This window comes from Bos mutus, chromosome 22 (assembly GCF_027580195.1).
Source record: "Bos mutus isolate GX-2022 chromosome 22, NWIPB_WYAK_1.1, whole genome shotgun sequence".
Classification (NCBI taxonomy): Eukaryota; Metazoa; Chordata; class Mammalia; order Artiodactyla; family Bovidae; genus Bos; species Bos mutus.
In genome coordinates, this window is record NC_091638.1 from 53,586,998 (window position 1) to 53,606,553 (window position 19,556).

Below are 19,556 nucleotides of genomic sequence, written 5' to 3' on the forward strand. Positions count from 1 at the left end.
TGTAAGAAGAAATACCAGTGTGGAGCGGGTTGTTCAAAGGTCTGTCCAGGAATATGGCAGCTCTGGTGCTGGTGGCCTATTTCAGCCAAGTAGGAAGTCTGGGAGAGGAGAGAATTAAGTCTGGGACGCCCCCACGAGACCGCTGGAAGGTCAGGAGTCAGCAGTCAGCAGTCGTGGCAACGGCCATTCGTCGGGGCCGCCAGGCCACAGGAAGTGCTGGGCAAGGCCGGAGCAGCAAGACTGGCTAGGCTGCCCCGCGGCTCTTGGTAGGGATTGGGTGCCAGGCAGCCGCGCCTTTCCCGTTACTCTTGGCAACGGCGGCCGCTCCCGTAGTCGGCGTGGCGCGTGAGGGCGGGACTTCCCGCGCCTAGGAGCAAGTGCGTATGCGGCGGTCGGCTGGTCTCGCGGCACTTCTGTCGCGTGATCTTGAGAACCAATCAAAGTGTGTAACTCCCTAGTCACGTGCGTCTGTTCCCGTTAGCAACGCTTCTAAACAACCCGCCCTACCTCGCGTCTGGCGCGGTCCAGTGTTTCTCGACGACCCCGGGCTTGGTGAGGCTGAGCCTGGCCTCTGCCGCTTTTCCAGACCGTTGACTTCCCCCCCCCGCCGCAATGGTGAGTAGCCGGCCTGTCGGCGCCACCGCGCACCGAGGAGAGACTCGGAGCCGGGGCCTCGGAGTGATGGCGTGGCTTGCGGCAGAATTTACTCCGGCCCTGGGCCTCTCTGAGGAGGGGACGCCACGCCGGGTGCGAGAGGCTATTAACCTCGGTGTGAAGCCCTTCTGGGATAATTCTTGGTGGAGCCCTCTTCTAGCAGCCGCGCTCCGCCTAGTCACTATTTCTTGCTGCTGCCTGAAGGGCCTTGGCCAAGTCACACCTCAGGTGGCTGGCGAAGAGAGCTGGGGGAACCATCTGCCAGCAGAAGGCGCAAAGCGGTTTCTTGTTCCATTCCAAAAACTCAAGTTTATGCACGCGCGCACACACTCACACGCATACCCCCCCCCCACACACACACACCCTTTGGCAGTATTAATTATGTTAACGAGCCAAGGAGGAAGAACGTGATTGAATACAACTTTCTTATGTGAGAGTGACACAAAAATCCCCAGGCCCCATTTTATACCTGAGAAAACTTGAGTGACATTCCTTGTGTTCTGACCTGTTCAAAAGAAGGCATGTTTTTCCTGGATGCTTGAACATAATCCCGTTTGTCATTCCAGCCGATATAGAATGCCAGCTTAAACAGCAGCCGTCCTTACAACAAGACACCGTACTGAAGTGTTGAGAAAAAAAAAGATAAATCCGGAGTTGGGGGCGCCACTGAAATAGGCTACTGAAATACTTCCGCAACCAGAATTCCTCTTTAGGCCACGGTGTATACCAAGCAGTCTTGCAGCTGAGGGTACAACTGTGAACGAAACAAACCATTCCCTACCATTCTTGGAGCCTGTCCCACACATTCTGTTAGTTTCCATAAAATACCATGAACAAATTGAAAAAATGGTGATGTCACAAGAAAATTGACATCTGCTCGCATTCTTATCTGCTGTCATTCCATTTCCCAGGCTAATGCTATTTCTGCTACTGAAATCAGCTGCTTATTTCTGTTCCCTTCACTCCCATCCATTTTAGACTAACTTTTCTGTCTTTTGTTCTAAATTTCATTCTCAGTTTCAGTAATTTTTTCTTCTTGGTCTGGGGTCAGTCTTTACTTGACAGAAGAGAATAGACATTCATTGGGCACTTTGCGCAAGGCACTATATGAGAAAACTGTATGGTATAAGAAATGATTCATGCTGTCATGAGCTTACAGTCTACTTGAAGGAGCAATACCTAAGGAAAAAAAAGACAGCTAATAGTTTTTGTTTAGTCACTAGGTCGTGTGTGACTTTTCGACCCCATGGACTGCCGCACACCTGGCCTTTATTATCTCCCGAAGTTTGCTCTAATTCATGTCCGTTGAGTCGTTGATCCTATCCAACCATCTCATCCACCTACGTGCTAATTTTTGGAGGAAGGCATAAGTAGAGTTAATGAGGGCATGTTGGGAGGCTTCCCAGAGTAGGTAAAAAAGGTTTGATCTTGAAGGATGGGTAGGAGCATGCTTATACTTCTGAGAGCCAATTATATGCATTTCTTCTCACCTCTGCAGTGCAGTTGATAGCTTGAAACCAGCCATGCTGGGAGCTTTTACACTGGAAATTAGCAAGGGCTGCAGATCAGTTTTGTACCCCAACCCTCACCAATGCCTGTTGTTACGCATTCACCAGCCACCACTGGGTCGGATTCAGATTCTTGAACAGGAATGGAGAGGTGCTTTTAGTCAAGGATTGGGGTAATGAGAGTGAAAGTATAGGATGTTCAAGGCTGGTAAGCAGACTAATCTGACTGAATAGGCATGTTCTTAACAGAATCTTAGGAAATGGGGTTAGAGGAAGGGTTTGGGGAGTATGGAGGGCTTATGAGTATAGATTTAACACTGTAAGCAAGAATAATTGAAACTATGAGTTTTTTTTTTTTTTTTTTTCTTAGCAAGTTGTGACATCATTTTGAGATTTCCAATTGTAGGATATTCTTGCTGACAGTTAACCTGAGTATAGAGATAACATCATTTCTAATGTAGGTATTGAGGTTTATTTCAAATGCCTGGTGAAGATGTGTCTTCTTGTGAGTCACAACTCAGGTTGATTGCAACTGTAACATATCTGTGTTCTTTTATTTATTTAAATTATGCCATTTTTCCAAAAAGGATTTGAAAAGCTGAGTGTAGACTTTGGAGTTAGGTTTCCTGGTTCAAGTCTCTGCTCTCCCACTTGCCAATTCAATAGCATAGAAAAAAAAAATTTCTTTGTTCCTCAGTTTTCTATCTGTAAAGTAGGTTTCTATTTACTTTTTCATAGGGTTGTATTGCAGACTAAATGAGATCATGCCTGGCACTTTGTAACTGCTGAATGACTTTTAGATGTTGTCATCATTACTGTTTCTAATGTCTAACATTAGAAATTAGAAATTTGACATTGCCATTTGAAATAGTTCAAGGAGTGTCTAACAATCCATATAAACTAAAACATAAGAAACTTATTCCTTATTTCCATTCACATTGTCCAGCCCTAAAGCAAAACGTTAATTACCAGTTTAATCAAATAAGGTAGAGTCAGGAAATGTAAGTACACACCACAAATGTGTTGGTTTACATTGGCCAGAGTACCTCAACTGGTTGTTTTGAAGCAGTCTACTGGATAGGTAACCATTAGAGAGCATCGTGATATCTTGGATAATTCTTAATTTACTGAACTTTAACAGAAGTATTAAAAATAATGTGGGGGAGAAAGACTTGATGGAGCCATTCATGTGGTTGGGGGGTACTGGTCTGTAGGCCAGCCTGTGATACTTGAGAGATGCTTGTAGGTAACACCTTGAAACAGATCATGTCATCCAGGAGAGGATATAGATGGACAAGAGTAAGGGTCTAAGGGCAGCGTCCTGGGAAATGCAGCTGCTTAAGAGGCAAGCTCGAGAAGACAAGGATACCAGTGAGATCAAGAAGGGAAGGTGGGGTTAGCAGGCAGAGAATGGAGCAGGTCAGCAGACAGCAAAGCATCAGCCACAGTAGTTGGACTTGTTATTAAGTTGCTGGTGAGCTTTGCAAAGGCGGTTGGAGCAGCATATAGAATGGAGACATAAGAGTAGAAGAGAGCTAGAGAAATGCAGTGGTAGCTGGGGGGAACCTATGGTTTCGTTTTGGTTTCACACGAATGAGGTTTGTGTGCAGCCTTGTCTATAGTCTGAAGGGAAGAAGAAACCTCTGTATAGTGTTGAGAGGAGAAGTGATTGGTTGAAGTCCCGCAGGAGCTTAAAAGAGAACAGATTAAAGCCAAGAATGACCTTCAAAAGAAGGAGCTCTTTCAGTTCACTTGTCAGGCACATGTCCACTGTGTGCCAGGCACTCTGAGGAGTCCTGGGGATACTCAGGGAACCAGAGGGACAAGGTCCTGGCCCTTGTCTTATGTTCTGCATCTACAGGTAAGGATGTATGTGGATGCAACAAAGCCACGGTGAGGGGCTTAGAGGGTGAAGGAGACGGTGCCCAGTGACCTTGGTGTTGTCCTCCACAATGTTGGAGGCAGCCCTGTGCGCTGAAAGTAAGAGATAAGCCTGGAAAAGAGGACTGCAAAGTATACCTTTGTCTCCCATAAGAAGGCTATGACACATCAAATTACTCTTAAAGGTAATTCGACTTATTTAGTCCCCTGCATTAGATGTTCAGTTTTATAATTTCCTTTTGTAATTTTCAGTGTAGCTATAACATGAAAAAGAACTTCATCAGTCTCTAGCTTATAGTTGCCAAGCTCTCATCTGGTTTAAAAGCAAGAGCAATTGATGGCTGCTTCAAAATCAAATATACTTTTTAAGGCTGTGTGAGATGGAATAAGGTTAAGTTGCTCTAATAGAGTTTTTTTTTTTTTTTAATAAAATGTGCCTTAAAGAATACAGAAGTTTATTTCTCTCACACTTAACAGCCTTCTCACTGCTCATCTCAGGTATGTGGGTCTGTGCTGCTCCATGAGGTTATTTGGGGTACAGTTCCCTTTCATCTTGCTCCCCCAGCCCCGAGGCCATTGTGCTGTCTGCATGGTTCAGCAGAATCTCACTTCCAGGTTTCAGAGAAATTGGGTGTGGCAGACATGTGCCCTGTGTATTAAGGCCTTAGAAATAGCTTTCATTCCTCTGTTCCCATCTGTTGCTGAGAAGTAGTCACGTGATCACGCCTGACTTTAAGAGTGCTGGAGAGTGTTTTCTAGTTGGGCAGCCAATGCAGGAGATGTGGGTTTGATCCTTGGGTCAGGAATATCCCCTGGAGAAGGAAATAGCAACCCACTCCAGTATCCTTGCCTGGGAAATCCCATGGACAGAGGAGTTTGATGGGCTACAGTCCAGGGGTCACAAAAGAGTTGGACGCGACTTAACGACTAAACAACAGCAAGCCATGTGTCTGGAAAGATGGAAAGAACAGCATTTAATAGACATCTAGCAGTCTGCACCACAGGAGAGCCTGTGCCTTTTCATTGCTGGTTCCTTTATTATATTTTCAAGACTAACAAATTACCTCTCTCTTTCAGGCAGAGTTGGGTCTAAATGAGCACCATCAAAATGAAGTTATTAATTATATGCGTTTTGCTCGCTCAAAAAGAGGCTTGCGGCTCAAAACTGTGGATTCCTGCTTCCAAGACCTCAAGGAGAGCAGGTATCAGAGAATTCTGAGGAGACCCGGTGGGAAGTGACAGTCATCCTTTCTGGTGGCCAGTGTGGGGCAGCTATAGCAGAGGCCATACAAACCACTGCCAGGATACAATCAATTATCCATTGTGAGCAGCTACACATAACCTTGCTGCTAAGTCGCTTCAGTCGTGTCCGATTCTGTGCGACCCCATAGATGGCAGCCCATCAGGCTCCCCCATCCCTGGGAATCTCCAGGCAAGAACACTGGAGTGGGTTGCCATTTCCTTCTCCAATGCATGAAAGTGAAAAGGGAAAGTGAAGTCGCTCAGTCGTGTCCGACCCTCAGTGACCCCATGGACTGCAGCCCACCAGGCTCCTCCATCCATGGGATTTTCCAGGCAAGAGCACTGGAGTGGGGTGCCATCGCCTTCTCCTTACAGATATGTAAAATTCAAGAAATCAGATTGTGGTGGGAGCAGTCTGTCACTAAACACGCACACAGGATAGTGAAGGGATTGCAGGGTTTCAGAAGAGCAGTCAGGAAGGTGTTAAGTGCTGGTGGTTAATAATTGGCATGCTGTAGTAGAGAGTCCAGAACTGTAATTACTTGAGTTATGAATTAAAAGAGTAGAACCATAAGACATGACATTTAGCAAGAAAATACCTATACAGGTTTATATTGAAACAGAAGAGAAAACAGCAGGAAACCATGAAAAGATTGCTGACTAGTACCAAAATTGCTAGCCAGCTTGTAGCAAGAGGTGATAATTCGCTTGTTTGGACCAATAATGGGAGATAATAAAAGTCCGTAGAAAATTTAGTGATAGAGGATAAAGGGAAGCAGCCAAAAAGACTGAATAATAGAGAGACCTCAGGCTGCTTGGGGATCAGATTTTGGCACACCTGGATGTGGGGACATAAAAAGGGTCTCTAGGTGACCTGCAACTGTGGTAAGCTCTAACGTCACTCAGTGGCAGAGACCATCAGCTGTAGACTTATCTGTTCAGTTTATTAATCTAGTCTGATAATCTGGCTTCCTGACTCACAGCAGCTATAAACAGCAGTCTTGATTGGTGAGACTGTGAGATAGCCAAAGAAGGTACTTCTTTATTTACTTTACGCATTGGAGTTTGGAGTACCTTAATTGCTGTTCATAGTAATGAACTTGGGTTGCTCAAAAAGCAACGTATTTTTAAGCAGATTTAGTTTGTTCTATTAAAGAATACAGGAAGATTATTGATATTTTTAATAGGGACTTAAACTTCTGGGTTTTTAAGAGTTGTTAAATTCTGCTTGGTAAACAAAATGTTAAAGCTTGGTAGATCAAATAATACTAACTTGAGTATGACTGTGAGAGAAGTTTGGTGGGGCTCCCTGCATTGTGTCCTTTTGGACACAACATGTCCTTACTCCTTTTGGAGTAAGGGAGAGGATGACCAGCATCAGGGCTATAGCTCTTCATCCACTGAGTATCTGAAGGATAAAGGACCTTGAGGGTGGAGGCAGGGAGCGGAGAGGACTGTTCCTGTAACCCTGTCATTGACGGTAGGAGGCCTGCATGGATGCTTTCTCAAGGCTTCAATTTTGGGGCATGTTTCCGAGATTACTGGAAATGACTGTGGGGTTGAGTCAGACCCCAGTGAGACGCTGGGCACGTCACCTCCACCTCCTGAGCCTGTGTTGCATCTGCAAAGTGAGGAGATTGAAGCAAATGCCTTTGGAGTTCCCTTCCAACCCAGACATTCCTCTGTCAAAGAGTGAGGTTTTAGTACTTTTGATGATGTTCATTTTTATGGCACTTTAATTAAGTTCTGGGGTTTTTTCTTTCAGGTCTCAAGATGCTAAGAAAAGCAGTACATAATTAGCACTAATTTTCTTACAGGCATTTACTAACTTGTGAATAGTTTATAAGGTCTTTGAAATGCTAGACAACTAATACAAAGAAAGGGAGGAATTACACCTCTCAGGTGACTTATGAAATAATTAAATGTGATAAAGCTAATTTTCACTGAAAAGCTGAAGAAAAATTAGATAGTTTGGGGCTTGTTTCTGAGCACATAACTTGTATGAAAGGATGTGCACATTTGAAGAGCGAGCCACAGTTTAATCATTTAACCAGATATCAAAAACTAATTGAATCTAAATTATTTTCAAACTGTTTTACAAATAAAGAAGATAGTTCCCAGAGAGGCTTTCACTGTAACCGTTTCATCCCTTCAATGACACGTTGGGGGCTTCTTAGTTTTGTTTTTCATTGTAAATGGTTTCTGTTGTTTACACAGAGGTTTTGGATCGTGGTTGTTTTTCAGGCTTGTGGAGGAGACCTTCACCGTCGACGAAGTCTCTGAGGTGCTGAATGGGTTGCAGGCTGTGGTGCACAGCGAGGTGGAGTCTGAGCTCATCAACACGGCCTACACCAATGTGCTACTTCTGCGGCAGCTTTTCTCACAAGCCGAGAAGTGGTACCTCAAGCTGCAGACAGACATCTCTGAACTTGAAAACAGGTAATAATAACTGTTTCCACAGTTGTGACCATAGAGGCCCAAGCATGAACTTGAAAGCTTGTGACTGTCTCTGCTGCTGTTTTTGTCGAGCGTAGTGTGTGAGAAAATTCGGGTAGGATGACAGCAACGCATCCAGTTAATGAGGCAGCTCTTAGGTGCCACTCAGAGTCCTCTTCAGAGTGCCCTGCTTCCACTGTTCCCAGGTGTGACAAGGCCTCTGAGGTCTATGAGGTCGCTCTGAAGGTGATCAGTAATTATTCCTCATAAGGCTTTGGTTAGCCTGATCAATACTGTAGTCAGTTTTTAGAGATAGGTCAACTAAGAAGTAGAGGTTATGAAACAGATTTGAAAAATTAATTCAACTACCATCAAATCACACTTAGTAGTAGGGAAGTTTACTTCTATTAATTGCATTAAAATTATATACCAATCTTTAAAATAGGGAAAGTTTTCTTAGAAATCTTTGTAATCTGAACAATATAAAAAAGTTCCCTTATTTTTTAAAAATACGGTAAAATCAGTGAAATTGATACTCACTCTGTGAAAAGTCATGCCAGACATCTGGAAAGACTGACCTGGAGCCCAGGGGCCGTTTGCTAAGCACAGATGCAGCGCGGCTCACAGTCTGTGCTGAGTGTCACTGGCTGTGGCCTCGGGTAGGGGAGGAAACCGTCTAGCTTCACCAACTGTCAGTAGGTAATTGATGAGAAAACTTTGAGAAATTGACCTGTTAAGAAGCTTAAAAGAGTAGTTAACTACTATTCACTGTAAACGCTTTTGTATAGTCAACATCCACGTACTTTTGCAAATACGTGGAAATGTTCAGGTGGAAATCATCCGTCTTCCTTGAGAATTTACCATACTTACTAGGTGTGAACTAATTCCATTTTTCCCAGGCTATTCTATTAAAACCAGTTTTCCTTGAACCTCTACCAGATAACAATGTATATTATATTAGAGCAGTTTCCCTTTCAGTTCAGTTCAGTGGCTCAGTCGTATCCGACTCTTTGCGACCCCATGAACTGCAGCACGCCAGGCCTCCCTGTCCATCACCAACTCCTGGAGTCTACTCAAACTCATCTCCATTGAGTCGATGATGCCATCCAAACATCTTATCCTCTGTCGTCCTCTTTTCCTGTCGTCCCCTTCTCCTGCCTTCAGTCTTTCCCAACATCAGGGTCTTTTCAAGTGAGTCAGCTCTTCACATCAAGTGGCCAAAGTATTGGAGTTTTAGCTTCAACATCAGTCCTTACAATGAACACTCAGCACTGATCTCATTTAGGATGGACTGATTGGATCTCCTTGCAGGCCAAGGAACTCTCAAGAGTCTTCTCCAATACCACAGTTCAAAAGCATCAATTCAAAAAAAAGAAAAGAAAAAACAAAAGCATCAGTTCTTCGGCGCTCAGCTTTCTTTATAGTCCAACTCTAACATCCTTACATGACTACTGGAAAAATCATAGCTTTGACGAGATGGACCTTTGTTGGCAAAGTAATGGCTCTGCTTTTTTTTAATATGCTATCTAGGTTGGTCATAACTTTCCTTCCACGGAGCAAGCGACTTTTAATTTCATGGCTGCAGTTACCATCTGCAGTGATTTTGGAGCCCAAAAAATAAAGTCAGCCACTGTTTCCACTGTTTCTCCATCTATTTGCCGTGAAGTGATAGGACTGGATGCCTTGATGTTAGATTTTTTGAATGTTGAATTTTAAGCCAACTTTTTCACTCTCTTTCACTTTCATCAAGAGGGTCTTTAGTTCTTCGCTTTCTGCAATAAGGGTGGTGTCATCTGCATATCTGAGGTTATTGATATTTCTCCCAGCACTCTTGATTCCAGCTTGTGCTTCCTCCAGCCCAGCTTTCCTCATGATGTTCTCTGCATTTAAGTTAAATAAGCAGTGTGACAATATACAGCCTTGACATGTTCCTTTCCCTATTTGGAAGCAGTCTGTTGTTCCATGTCCAGTTCTAACTGTTGCTTCCTGACCTGCATATAGGTTTCTCAAGAGGCAGGTCAGGTGGTCTGGTATTCCCATCTCTTTCAGAATTTTCCACAGTTTATTGTGATCCACACAGTCAAAGGCTTTGGCATAGGCAGAAATAGATGTTTTTCTGAAACTCTCTTGCTTTTTCCATGATCCAGCGGATGTTGTCAATTTGATCTCTGGTTCCTCTGCCTTTTCTAAAACCAGCTTGAACATATGGAAATTCACGGTTCATGTACTATTGAAGCCTGGCTTGGAGAATTTTGAGCATTACTTTACTAGCGTGTGAGATGAGTGCAATTGTGTGGCAGTTTGAGCATTCTTTGGTATTGCCTGTCTTTGGGATGGGAATGAAAACTGATCTTCTCCAGTCCTGTGGCCACTGCTGATTTTTCTAAATTTGCTGGCATATTGAGTGCAGCACTTTCACAGCATCATCTTTTAGGATTTGAAATAGCTCAACTGGAATTCCATCACCTCCACTAGCTTTGTTCGTGGTGATGCTTTCTAAGGCCCACTTGACTTCACATTCCAGGATGTCTGGCTCTAGGTGAGTGATCACACCATTGTGGTTATTCGGGTCGTGAAGATCTTTTTTGTACAGTTCTTCTGTGTATTCTTGCCACCTCTTCTTAAAATCTTCTGCTTCTATTAGGTCCATATCATTTCTGTCCTTTATTGAGCCCGTCTTTGCATGAAGTGTTCCCTTGGTATCTCTAATTTTCTTGAAAAGATCTCTAGTCTTTCCCATTCTATTGTTTTCCGCTATTACTTTGCACTGATCACTGAGGAGGGCTTTCTTATCTCTTCTTGCTATTCTTTGGAACTCTGCATTCAAATGGGAATATCTTTCCTTTTCTCCTTTGCTTTTTGCTTCTTGTCTTTTCACAGCTATTTGTAAGGCCTCTTCAGACAGCCATTTTGCTTTTTTTGCATTTCCTTTTCTTGGGGATGGTCTTGATCCCTGTCTCCTGTACAATGTCACGAACCTCCATCCATAGTTCATCAGGCACTCTGGCTATCAGATCTAGTCCCTTAAATCTATTTCTCACTTCTACTGTATAATCATAAGGGATTTGATTTAGGTCATACCTGAATGGTCTAGTGGTTTTCCCTACTTTCTTCAGTTTCCCTTTAGTACTTCAAAAATACAGTGTTGACTACAAACTTCAGACATGTTACATTAACATTGTAGTTTAGTTCTGGCAATTATATTGTACACTCAGTAAGTACAAAAAAGTAGGTGCTGTGGGGATTCAGATTTGAGTGCATGGAACTTAGTTCTTCTACCATTTAGTAACTTCTACATTTAGTAACTGATTTTTGATGTGACGAGGCTCTGTTCATCTCGCTCTGTTGTCTCTGGCATGTAATAGGTTGGTACCAGTGCTTTTATTCGTCTTGTGCGTATGATACAAATCTATTTTAAACAATTACTTTTTCATGTTTTATTTTATCTTCAAGAGAATTATTAGAGCAAGTTGCAGAGTTTGAAAAAGCGGAATTTACATCTTCGAATAAAAAGGTAAATTTTGGTCCATATCTTAATAGCCACTGTTTAGCATCCTCAAATTGCTTAGAACGTTCAGAGGCTGAAGTGAGAACTCTCAAGGAAAAGCATTCCGCTGAAGACCAGAATTCAAAAGTTGCCTTGTGGATTTTTAGGCAAAAGAAAAGCTTTGGAAGTTCCTGTGAAGCACTTGTTTTTGTCTGCTGTCTCACACACCTGCGGGCACATGCTCACGTCCCTTCAGTCCACCTGCCTCCCACTTGTGCAAGCTCTTCACGCAGGCCTCCTGGCACTGTCCCTCCCCAGCCGCGTGACTGTGAGACGACTGGGCCTCGTTCTCCTCCTCTCTCCAGTGGAGACAGCGCTAGTCAGGGCCTGCTTCTCTCTGTAATCAGCCCTGTTGTCTACAGCGACCCTTCCACGTGTGCACTTACCATGAACGCTCTGGCATTGCCTGGGGAAACATGCCGAGAGGAGTCCAGGAATGTACACGTACAGAAGAGTTTTCTGATTGTTCCTTTGGAACTGATTTCAGGCTAAGAAATTTCTGGTTCAGAGGGCATGAAGTCTTGTGCTTTAGTAGAATGTATGTATCGAGTTGTGTCAAGTTACTCATCTGCAATGTAGTTTACCTAAATCCTCATCATTATTGCAATTTTGGGGGGTTTGTGCAGAAATGTTGCTTCCAGCTCCCACAGTATTAGAACCTCAGTCCCTAGGTCCTAGGATCTTTGTCTGCTCTGGCTTTGACTACCATCCCTCCCACCCGTCTCTTCCATCTGTCTGTTTGTTTAAGATACAAGGAGGATGGCTTTCATTTTGATCTACCTTTGGTTGGGCACTGTGGGCCAGGCTCTGTCCTCAGCACTGGCACGTGGTAGAGAAGCAAACCAGTAAATGTCTAGCTGACATCCCATGGGTAGGTTTGCACAGTGTCTCCCACTTAGAAAGTACAGGGGCTCAGTGATTACACGCGCTTTATTTGGTGGTGACTTCAGTTTGGTTTGCTTCGTTTCAGTCCATCATAGACAGCATGAAGCCAAAACTGGCTCCACTTCACGAAGGTGGAGCGGCAGAACTCCTGAACAAGGTAATGTTGCCGTCACTGTGAGAAATGCAGCTCTCAGGGTGTGTGCTGGCTGCCTGCGCAGCTCTAGGTGGACATGGGGTGGAAGGTCCGGCCCTGTCCACTGAGCGTAATTAGTCCGTCAAAGTAGTTGTCCTTAATGGTACTTAGTAACAGGTTTATAAAAAATAATTACCAATATACAACTATTTTTCATGACTCTTGTGTTTTCAACATTATGCTAGATGTTGTTACATAAAAAGAAAAGTAATACCTGGCCTTTTGCCTTCAAGACCTTACGGTCTTGTTTAGAAGGGATAACTAACATTCTAGAAATGGAGACAGGAGACTGCTAACCTTTGTACCACAGGGTGGCAAAGAAGACACAGTGCCATGTGGATGAGAGTCGTGGAGGACTGGCTGTTGGGTACGGTGGTGCCCAAGCTGGGCTGAAAGGCAAAGACACAGTGAATTGTCAGAAGAGAAAGGCCAGCAGGGGACAGAGTGGGCAGCAGTCCGAGGCAGGCCCGAGGCTGGCGTGCCTTGGAGCAGAGTGCAGGCTCTCCTCCGGGCAGTGGTGTGTGTGCTAGAGTGTGGTGAGACTGCGCTGACAGGCGATGCTCGTGGTGGAGCTGCTAACGAGCGAGGGCCGTGGGCCTCCGCTCATAGGGACCCTTAAGGGCTGGACACAGGGTATGGAGTGGTGGTGATTGTGCTTAGAGGATAAGTGGCAGGTGCCATGCTGTGGAGGCCAAGAACAGAACAAGAGTTTCAGGATCAGCTAGGTGAGAGATGGCAGAGGAGGGGACTTTGGGAAAAGGCTGAGAATAGAGGGCTGAAAAAAGTCTGAGAGACTGTGAAGGAAGGAACTAGAAGTCTTAGAGCCAGAGATGACTCATAAATGTTGAGGCTGGTGGACTGGGTGAAGCTGGGATATTACCAGTAGCCAGGGCATCCAGACTCTGGAGTTTCTATGTAATTTAAAAATTCAAAGTATGAGTGAAACAATTTCAAGGATGAAAAGTACTTTGGCTAACATAGTAAAACTTGAATTTACTCACAAAGGAAATTATAAGACTTCAAGAAGAGAATGAGAAATTGAAGTCAAGACTGAAGACCATTGAATCACAGGTAACTGAGAAATACCTAAAATTATTGAAAGCATTCCTTACAGACTGAATATTGCATGTTTTCCGTTTGCTCTTGATTTTAGGTGACAGATGCATTGGATGAGAAGTCAAAGCTGGAGAGAGCACTGCAAGATTTACAGCTTGAGCACGGGAGTCAAAAGGTGAAGTCAGTTTTAGCTTTTTCATGTTTTCCAGATAGAATCAAGTTAGAAACTTCCATGAAGTCTTAGTTGCTATCATGCCCCACCACCGGCCACTCCCCAAGAAGGAGGCCACCGCTGCTGTCCTGCATCGAGACAGCCTTGTCCAGGAAAGGCCACGTGAGCGCCTGCTCAGGGCAGAGGGGGCACATGCATGGCTCACATGCTTTGCGTGTCCCAGAGCACATGGCATCTAAGATTTGCTTATTTTTTTTTAAGTTCTTTTCCCTTTCACTTTCCCATTCCAATTCCAACAGGAAAGAGAGAAGGATGGAAGACTTCTTAGTTAATTGGATTTGTTGTTGTGATTTAGTCACTGAGTCCTGTCAGAGGCTTTGCAATCCCATGGGCTGTAGCCCACCAGGCACCTCTGTCCATGGGCTTTCCCAGGCAAGAATGCAGAGTGGGCTGCCATTTCTTCCTCCAGGGGATCTTCCCGACCCAGGGATCGAACCCCGGGCCTCCTGCATTGACATCTTCGGGAGTATGATAAAATGAAATTAATTTATTAGTTGTGCATCTTCAGATCCATCTGTATCTAGCAGAGTTTGTGTAAAACAGTGAAATTCAGTGTTAAAGTTCTCCAGGTTTGTCTGAGTGGAGTGACTGAGCCCCGCTCCAGCCTGGAAGCCGTCGTGGGCACGGTTTTGCCTCGTGTGGCCTTTGCATGGAGATGAGACGCTATAGTAGGACCCCGCCAGCACGGCGGTTTGACTGAGTCTTCTTTGCAGCACTGGCTTTTCTAGTGGGTTTAGTGCCACTGTAAATGTCTACCAAATAATCCCCAAACTCGCTTCATTAGACGTTGGTTACCCTTTTTCTGTGGAAAATTTCAAACATGTATAAGCATAGAAAGAATAGTGTAATGTAACCCAGGCACTCGTCACTCAACTGAGCGGTAGCTCAGTCGCCAAGGCGTGGCCAGCCTGTTTCATGTTAACCTCTACTTTCTTCTCTTCTCCCCCATGATTTTTGAAACGAATTTAAGATATTACATTATTTCATCTGTAGATACTTTTTTAAAATAAAAGGATACTTCTTACATGGCTAAAATGAAAGGAAATATATATGAGTTTCAATCATTATATACCAAGGACCATAAATTTATAAAACAGCTGAATACTGTGGAACAGTTGTATAATTTCTCAAAAGTAGAACAGTTGCATTTTTGGATGATAAATTTGTTTTACAAGCTATTGAAGATTTTGCTCCAATTTTACTTTCTTAAGATTTGGCAAAAGCAAAATGAATACAGAGATACAGTGAAATAAAATCATTTTCAAGACCAGATTTCAAAAATAAGGCATTTTTCTTTTGTTGATAGCAGTGCTCCATGTTCATAGTTAGCAATTATGGACCATTTTCCTGTCTTATTAATATTGTTCTTCTTTACATTATAAATGGTATCTGGTAGAAAACATGATCCAAGTAGAGAGAAGATCCAACTGCTTATGTTACACAAAGTGTACGAAAATGTGTATTTCAAATTAAGATAAAAACTTTGTCTTGTAAATGTAGCAAGCCATATACTCAATAAGTGTTAATTAGGCTCTTATAATATTGTGAAACATGTCACCCCAACTCTGGGAAACACAACCTTGTCAAATTTAGGATCTCACCTCTCTCGTTCTCCCTTTGGAATTCCAACAGCTCATAAATCATCCTTGACATACTTGGAAATCAGTGACTGCTGAGTGACCCTGTGTGTGCAGGACACCATGCACTGGGTACCGAGTGACCCTCCAGGACTGCAGCGGCAGAGGAGGCTGGTGGGGGCGCTGGCGTGCACACGCAACACACAGCCTCCTCTTTCCATCGCTGAGGTGTTGAGTCTAAAGCCGTTACTATTTAGGATGTCAGCGTGAACTTATGTGGGTGTACGTATTTTTCATAGGATTTTATAAAGGCCCAAGACTTGAGTGACTTGGAAAACACAGTTGCTGCTTTGAAGAGTGAGTTTCAGAAGACACTTAATGACCAGACAGAAAACCAGAAATCCCTGGAAGAGAATCTAGCAACGGCCAAGCACGACCTGCTGAGGGTACAGGAGCAGCTGAGCATGGCTGAAAAGGTCAGGTTTGTCTGTCCGCGTCGGACTGAGTGATGAACGCAGTGTAACTAAGGGGAGCGTGGATAGCTGCAGGCTCACTGTATTTTTCCTCAAGGTGTTAGGCACTTTGTGTTCTAAGAGGTCTGTCACTTTTGGTAGAAAGATTGCTCTCTGACACTAAAGTATCTGTAGTAATACAAAGCCTCTACTCCTTCCTGGTGTATGCTCACACCCACCACCCTGCACCCCCATGTTGCTTGTCCTGATCATCCCGTTATAGTCTGGCAGAGGGTTGGGTGGCGTTTTTCTGAAGGGGTCTGTCCCTGTTTCTTAATTTACAAGCAGCATGCAGAGAACTCGGAGAAGGCAATGGCACCCACTCCAGTACTCTTGCCTGGAAAATCCCATGGATAGAGGAGCCTGGTAGGCTGCAGTCCATGGGGTTGCTAAGAGTCGGACACGACTGAGTGACTTCACTTTCACTTTTCACTTTCATGCATTGGAGAAGGAAATGGCAGCCCACCCCAGTGTTCTTGCCTGGAGAATCCCAGGGACGGCAGGGCCTGGTGGGCTACCGTCTATGGGGTCGCACAGAGTCGGACACGACTGAAGCGAGTTAGCAGCAGCAGCAGCAGCAGCATGCAGAGAACTATTCTTTTCACTTTAGGGATTAGACTCTTAAGAATATACAAGCTAAACTGTAATTAAATTTAAAATCCTCTTCTTAAAATACAGGCACTACTTTGGGATTTAGAAAGAAGAGCATGTCTATTTTATCTGAAAATGAATTTACTGTTTCAAATAGATTTCCCATATCTGTGACATAGTATGTTTGAGTTATTTGTTAATAATGTACTTGGGAAATGTTACCATTTTATTGGCTTCTCACTTGAAAGAATGTATTTTTAAAGTTTGAATAGTTTTAATTTTATATAAATACATTAAAAATAAAAAAGCACAGTATTAGTAAATTAGGGCAAAAATGTATATTTTCATCAGATGTGTTCTTTCTTTCCTTAACTATTTCTTATTAATGGACTGAAATTTTTCCTTATGTAGGAATTAGAGAAGAAATTCCAACAAACAGCAGCTTTTCGAAACATGAAGGAGATTCTTACCAAGAAGAATGATCAAATCAAAGACCTGAGGAAAAGACTGGCAAAGTAAGCTGTGCTGATCCTGCCCCTTGGATTGTCCCCCTACCGGGTTGATGTCTGTCCTTCATTAAGTCTAATCTCGTGTCTGGAGAGGTCAGACCAGTGGGGAGTTGCTTTGTCATTCAGTCCAGCAGCCTGTGTTTGGGGAAGGCAAAGGGGCTCTGGCCAGGCCTCATTCGTCACACCCACTAGGGTCTCTTTTCAGGTTCAGCTGGACCTTTAGAGTCACTCAGGGCCACCCTGGGCTGCTTTTGCCATGGATTCTCTCAGCAGGATGTTGGACAGACACCTCAGCAAGCACATAGGGCAGCACCGGGCATTTCTGCTCAGGGGTGTCCTTGCTGCAGTCCAGGGCCTGCTCACACTGTGCTCCCACGTGACACTTCTGTTGCTTAATTGCTCAGTTGTGTCTGACTCTTTGTGACCTCGTGGACTGTAGCCTGCCAGGCTGCTCTGTCCACGGAATTTTCCAGGCAAGAATACTGGAGTGGGTTTCTGTTTCTTTCTCCATGGGATCTTCCCAACCCAGGGATCGAACCTGAGTCTCTTGCACCTCCTGCATTGGCAGGTGGATTCTTTACCATCTGAGTCACCAGAGAAGCCCCCAGATGACAATTCAGGTGCTACAAAATGAGATCCGTGTGTGGATGCCAGAGCCAGCGTGCCTTAGAAGTGCATGCCCCACGTAGGAGCGGTGTCTCTGGTACAGTTATGTGACACTCTGGCAGGGATGTGTCCAAGAACTCCGTGCACATGGGGAAGCCTAAGCCCTGGTTTCTGCCGTGGATGTAGGGTTGGCCACAGTTCTTGTGGTCCAGATGGAGTCTTCTAATCAGGGTCATTTCTGCCATCAGTGGTTCTGCCTGGAAACTCAGCTGACATTTTACTTTTATCAGAGTTCCAGGGTACCAGAGCTGAAAAGTGAATCCCAGATCAAACTTTTCCTTAGAGAAGGGGGTTGGTTAACCTTGTACTCACAAGGCCATATCAGCTGTTTGTGTCCATCAACCTTCGACTAGATAATAATCTACTAAGCTGACACGGGTGTAGATGCCACATGTAGTAAAGACTTGGAGCCTGACGGTACGTCAGTGGTTTTCTGGTCCATTCTCTGGTCCAGGAATCCTCCGACTCACCCCCATCATGCCTTAAACGAATCTGACTTGTACCACAGTGGGGATTTTAGATGAAGGATGCAACATTACTGGCTTAGTCACTGGAAGTGTTTCAGGTAAACTCATGTGGTACAACAATTGACATTATGCTCTTAATTAAATACATATTTCTTTCCAGATATGAACCTGAAGATTAGAAACTGATGATTTCATCTGGAAGCTGCCACAACATGAAAGTACAAGCCCTTTCTCAGCTCAGGCATGTATTTGAAGCAGTTTGTTATATTCCCTCTGTTTATTTTTCGAAGATTTAGACTTTGCTTATGATATTTAGAGCTAGAGTTCCTATTTCAGTTACCTAATTGAGAAGAGAGAAAACCTCCTGACTGATTCTGGCTGATCATCCCAAACTCCTCTCTGCGAGTACTCCAGTTTCTTAGTTCAAAGGCGGTGAGAATTCTTTAAAGAAAGAGTTACCATTTTGCATTAATATAAAGAGTACACTTTTTCAATACATGTTAAAGCTAGCTTTGTCTACAGTTGCGCGTTCCCTAGAATTCAAAATATAGAATTATTAAAGATAGTTTATTATAAATAAACCTTATTTTTAAAAATGAAATCCAAATTGTTTTCTCTATGTGATCAACAAAAAATATATATGTAAATTTGTTGAAAATGCGAATGCAATTTATTATAGGCATCATTTTTACCAATGACCATGAGGATTTGATTAACTCCTTGAGTCAGACATGTTTTGCAGCATACCTTTTCATAAATCTGTATTACTGATGAAGAAGGCAGAGGCATCCTTGTACTTCTACAGTTGAGAAAGTATCTGGACTCAGAATAAATGTAATCTTTACACTTCAGTTTATACAATATTCTATTAAATTATATGTTGAATAAGAACACTTTTTAAAAGATCTCTATTCAACATAGAATCAGTTACTAGACTTGAGATTCAGCTTTTGATTATAGTTTATTTATTTAGGTACACTACAGTAACTTCATTTTCAAGAGGTTTTGATTATATCTCTGTTGGCCTGCTTTTCTTGTGTTTGTTTTTGGGATAAATCATTAGAAATTAGGTATCTGGTATCTGTACTTGGATGATGCAACAATATACTATAAGGATAAACAAAAATAAAGTTCATAATGCTTCAGAAGGAAAGTACTTGCTTTTAACACATTATTTAGAAAGTAATCATTCCCACTTCCACAAGATTCTATTCACCAAGAAGAGTTTACTGATTCGAGGAAAAGGTTTGTTATTTTTTTTCAAGTTTTTAATACTAGCCTTGAATTTGTTGTTTTTCGTGTAGGTTTTATATTAAAATACTGAAGGAACAATTGATAAAGGGTAAGATAACTCCCCCCAAAAAGAACACAGAAGGCAGTCTTTAAAAGGTGATTGAATGAGAGAAGCGAGGGAGAAAGAGCCGGTCATGAGCCAGCACTTCTGCAGGGTCACTCCTCACCCGTCCCCGATGTGCAGGTCACTCCTTGGGTTCTGTGTCCTTCTAGAGCTTTCACTGAGTATTCCAGTCACACACCATACTTCTTCAGGCCAGAATTCATTCTCTCTCCAAAAACTATTCCATTGTTTAATGGGCCAGGA

At 43.4% G+C, this 19,556-nt stretch overlaps 1 protein-coding gene across 1 annotated transcript; it reads left to right on the top strand.

Annotated features, from left to right (window-relative positions):
• The first annotated feature begins 456 nt into the window (after positions 1 to 456).
• Positions 457 to 19,127, top strand: LZTFL1 (leucine zipper transcription factor like 1). The gene is made up of 10 exons (XM_005900887.3): positions 457 to 615; positions 5,121 to 5,245; positions 7,530 to 7,724; positions 11,175 to 11,235; positions 12,239 to 12,310; positions 13,352 to 13,417; positions 13,500 to 13,577; positions 15,511 to 15,687; positions 16,726 to 16,829; positions 18,117 to 19,127. Exons 1-10 carry the CDS (start codon positions 613 to 615, stop codon positions 18,133 to 18,135), a joined length of 900 nt encoding a protein of 299 aa, XP_005900949.1. The 5' UTR covers positions 457 to 612; the 3' UTR covers positions 18,136 to 19,127.
• The last annotated feature ends 429 nt before the right edge of the window (positions 19,128 to 19,556 follow it).

What these genes read in the sequence shown, in the direction of transcription:
- LZTFL1 (XM_005900887.3), top strand. An exon ending in CAAGACCTCAAGGAGAGCAG is followed by an intron (nt 5,246 to 7,529) that starts GTATCAGAGAAT and finishes GTTGTTTTTCAG; the next exon opens with GCTTGTGGAGGAGACCTTCA. An exon ending in TTGAGCACGGGAGTCAAAAG is followed by an intron (nt 13,578 to 15,510) that starts GTGAAGTCAGTT and finishes TATTTTTCATAG; the next exon opens with GATTTTATAAAGGCCCAAGA.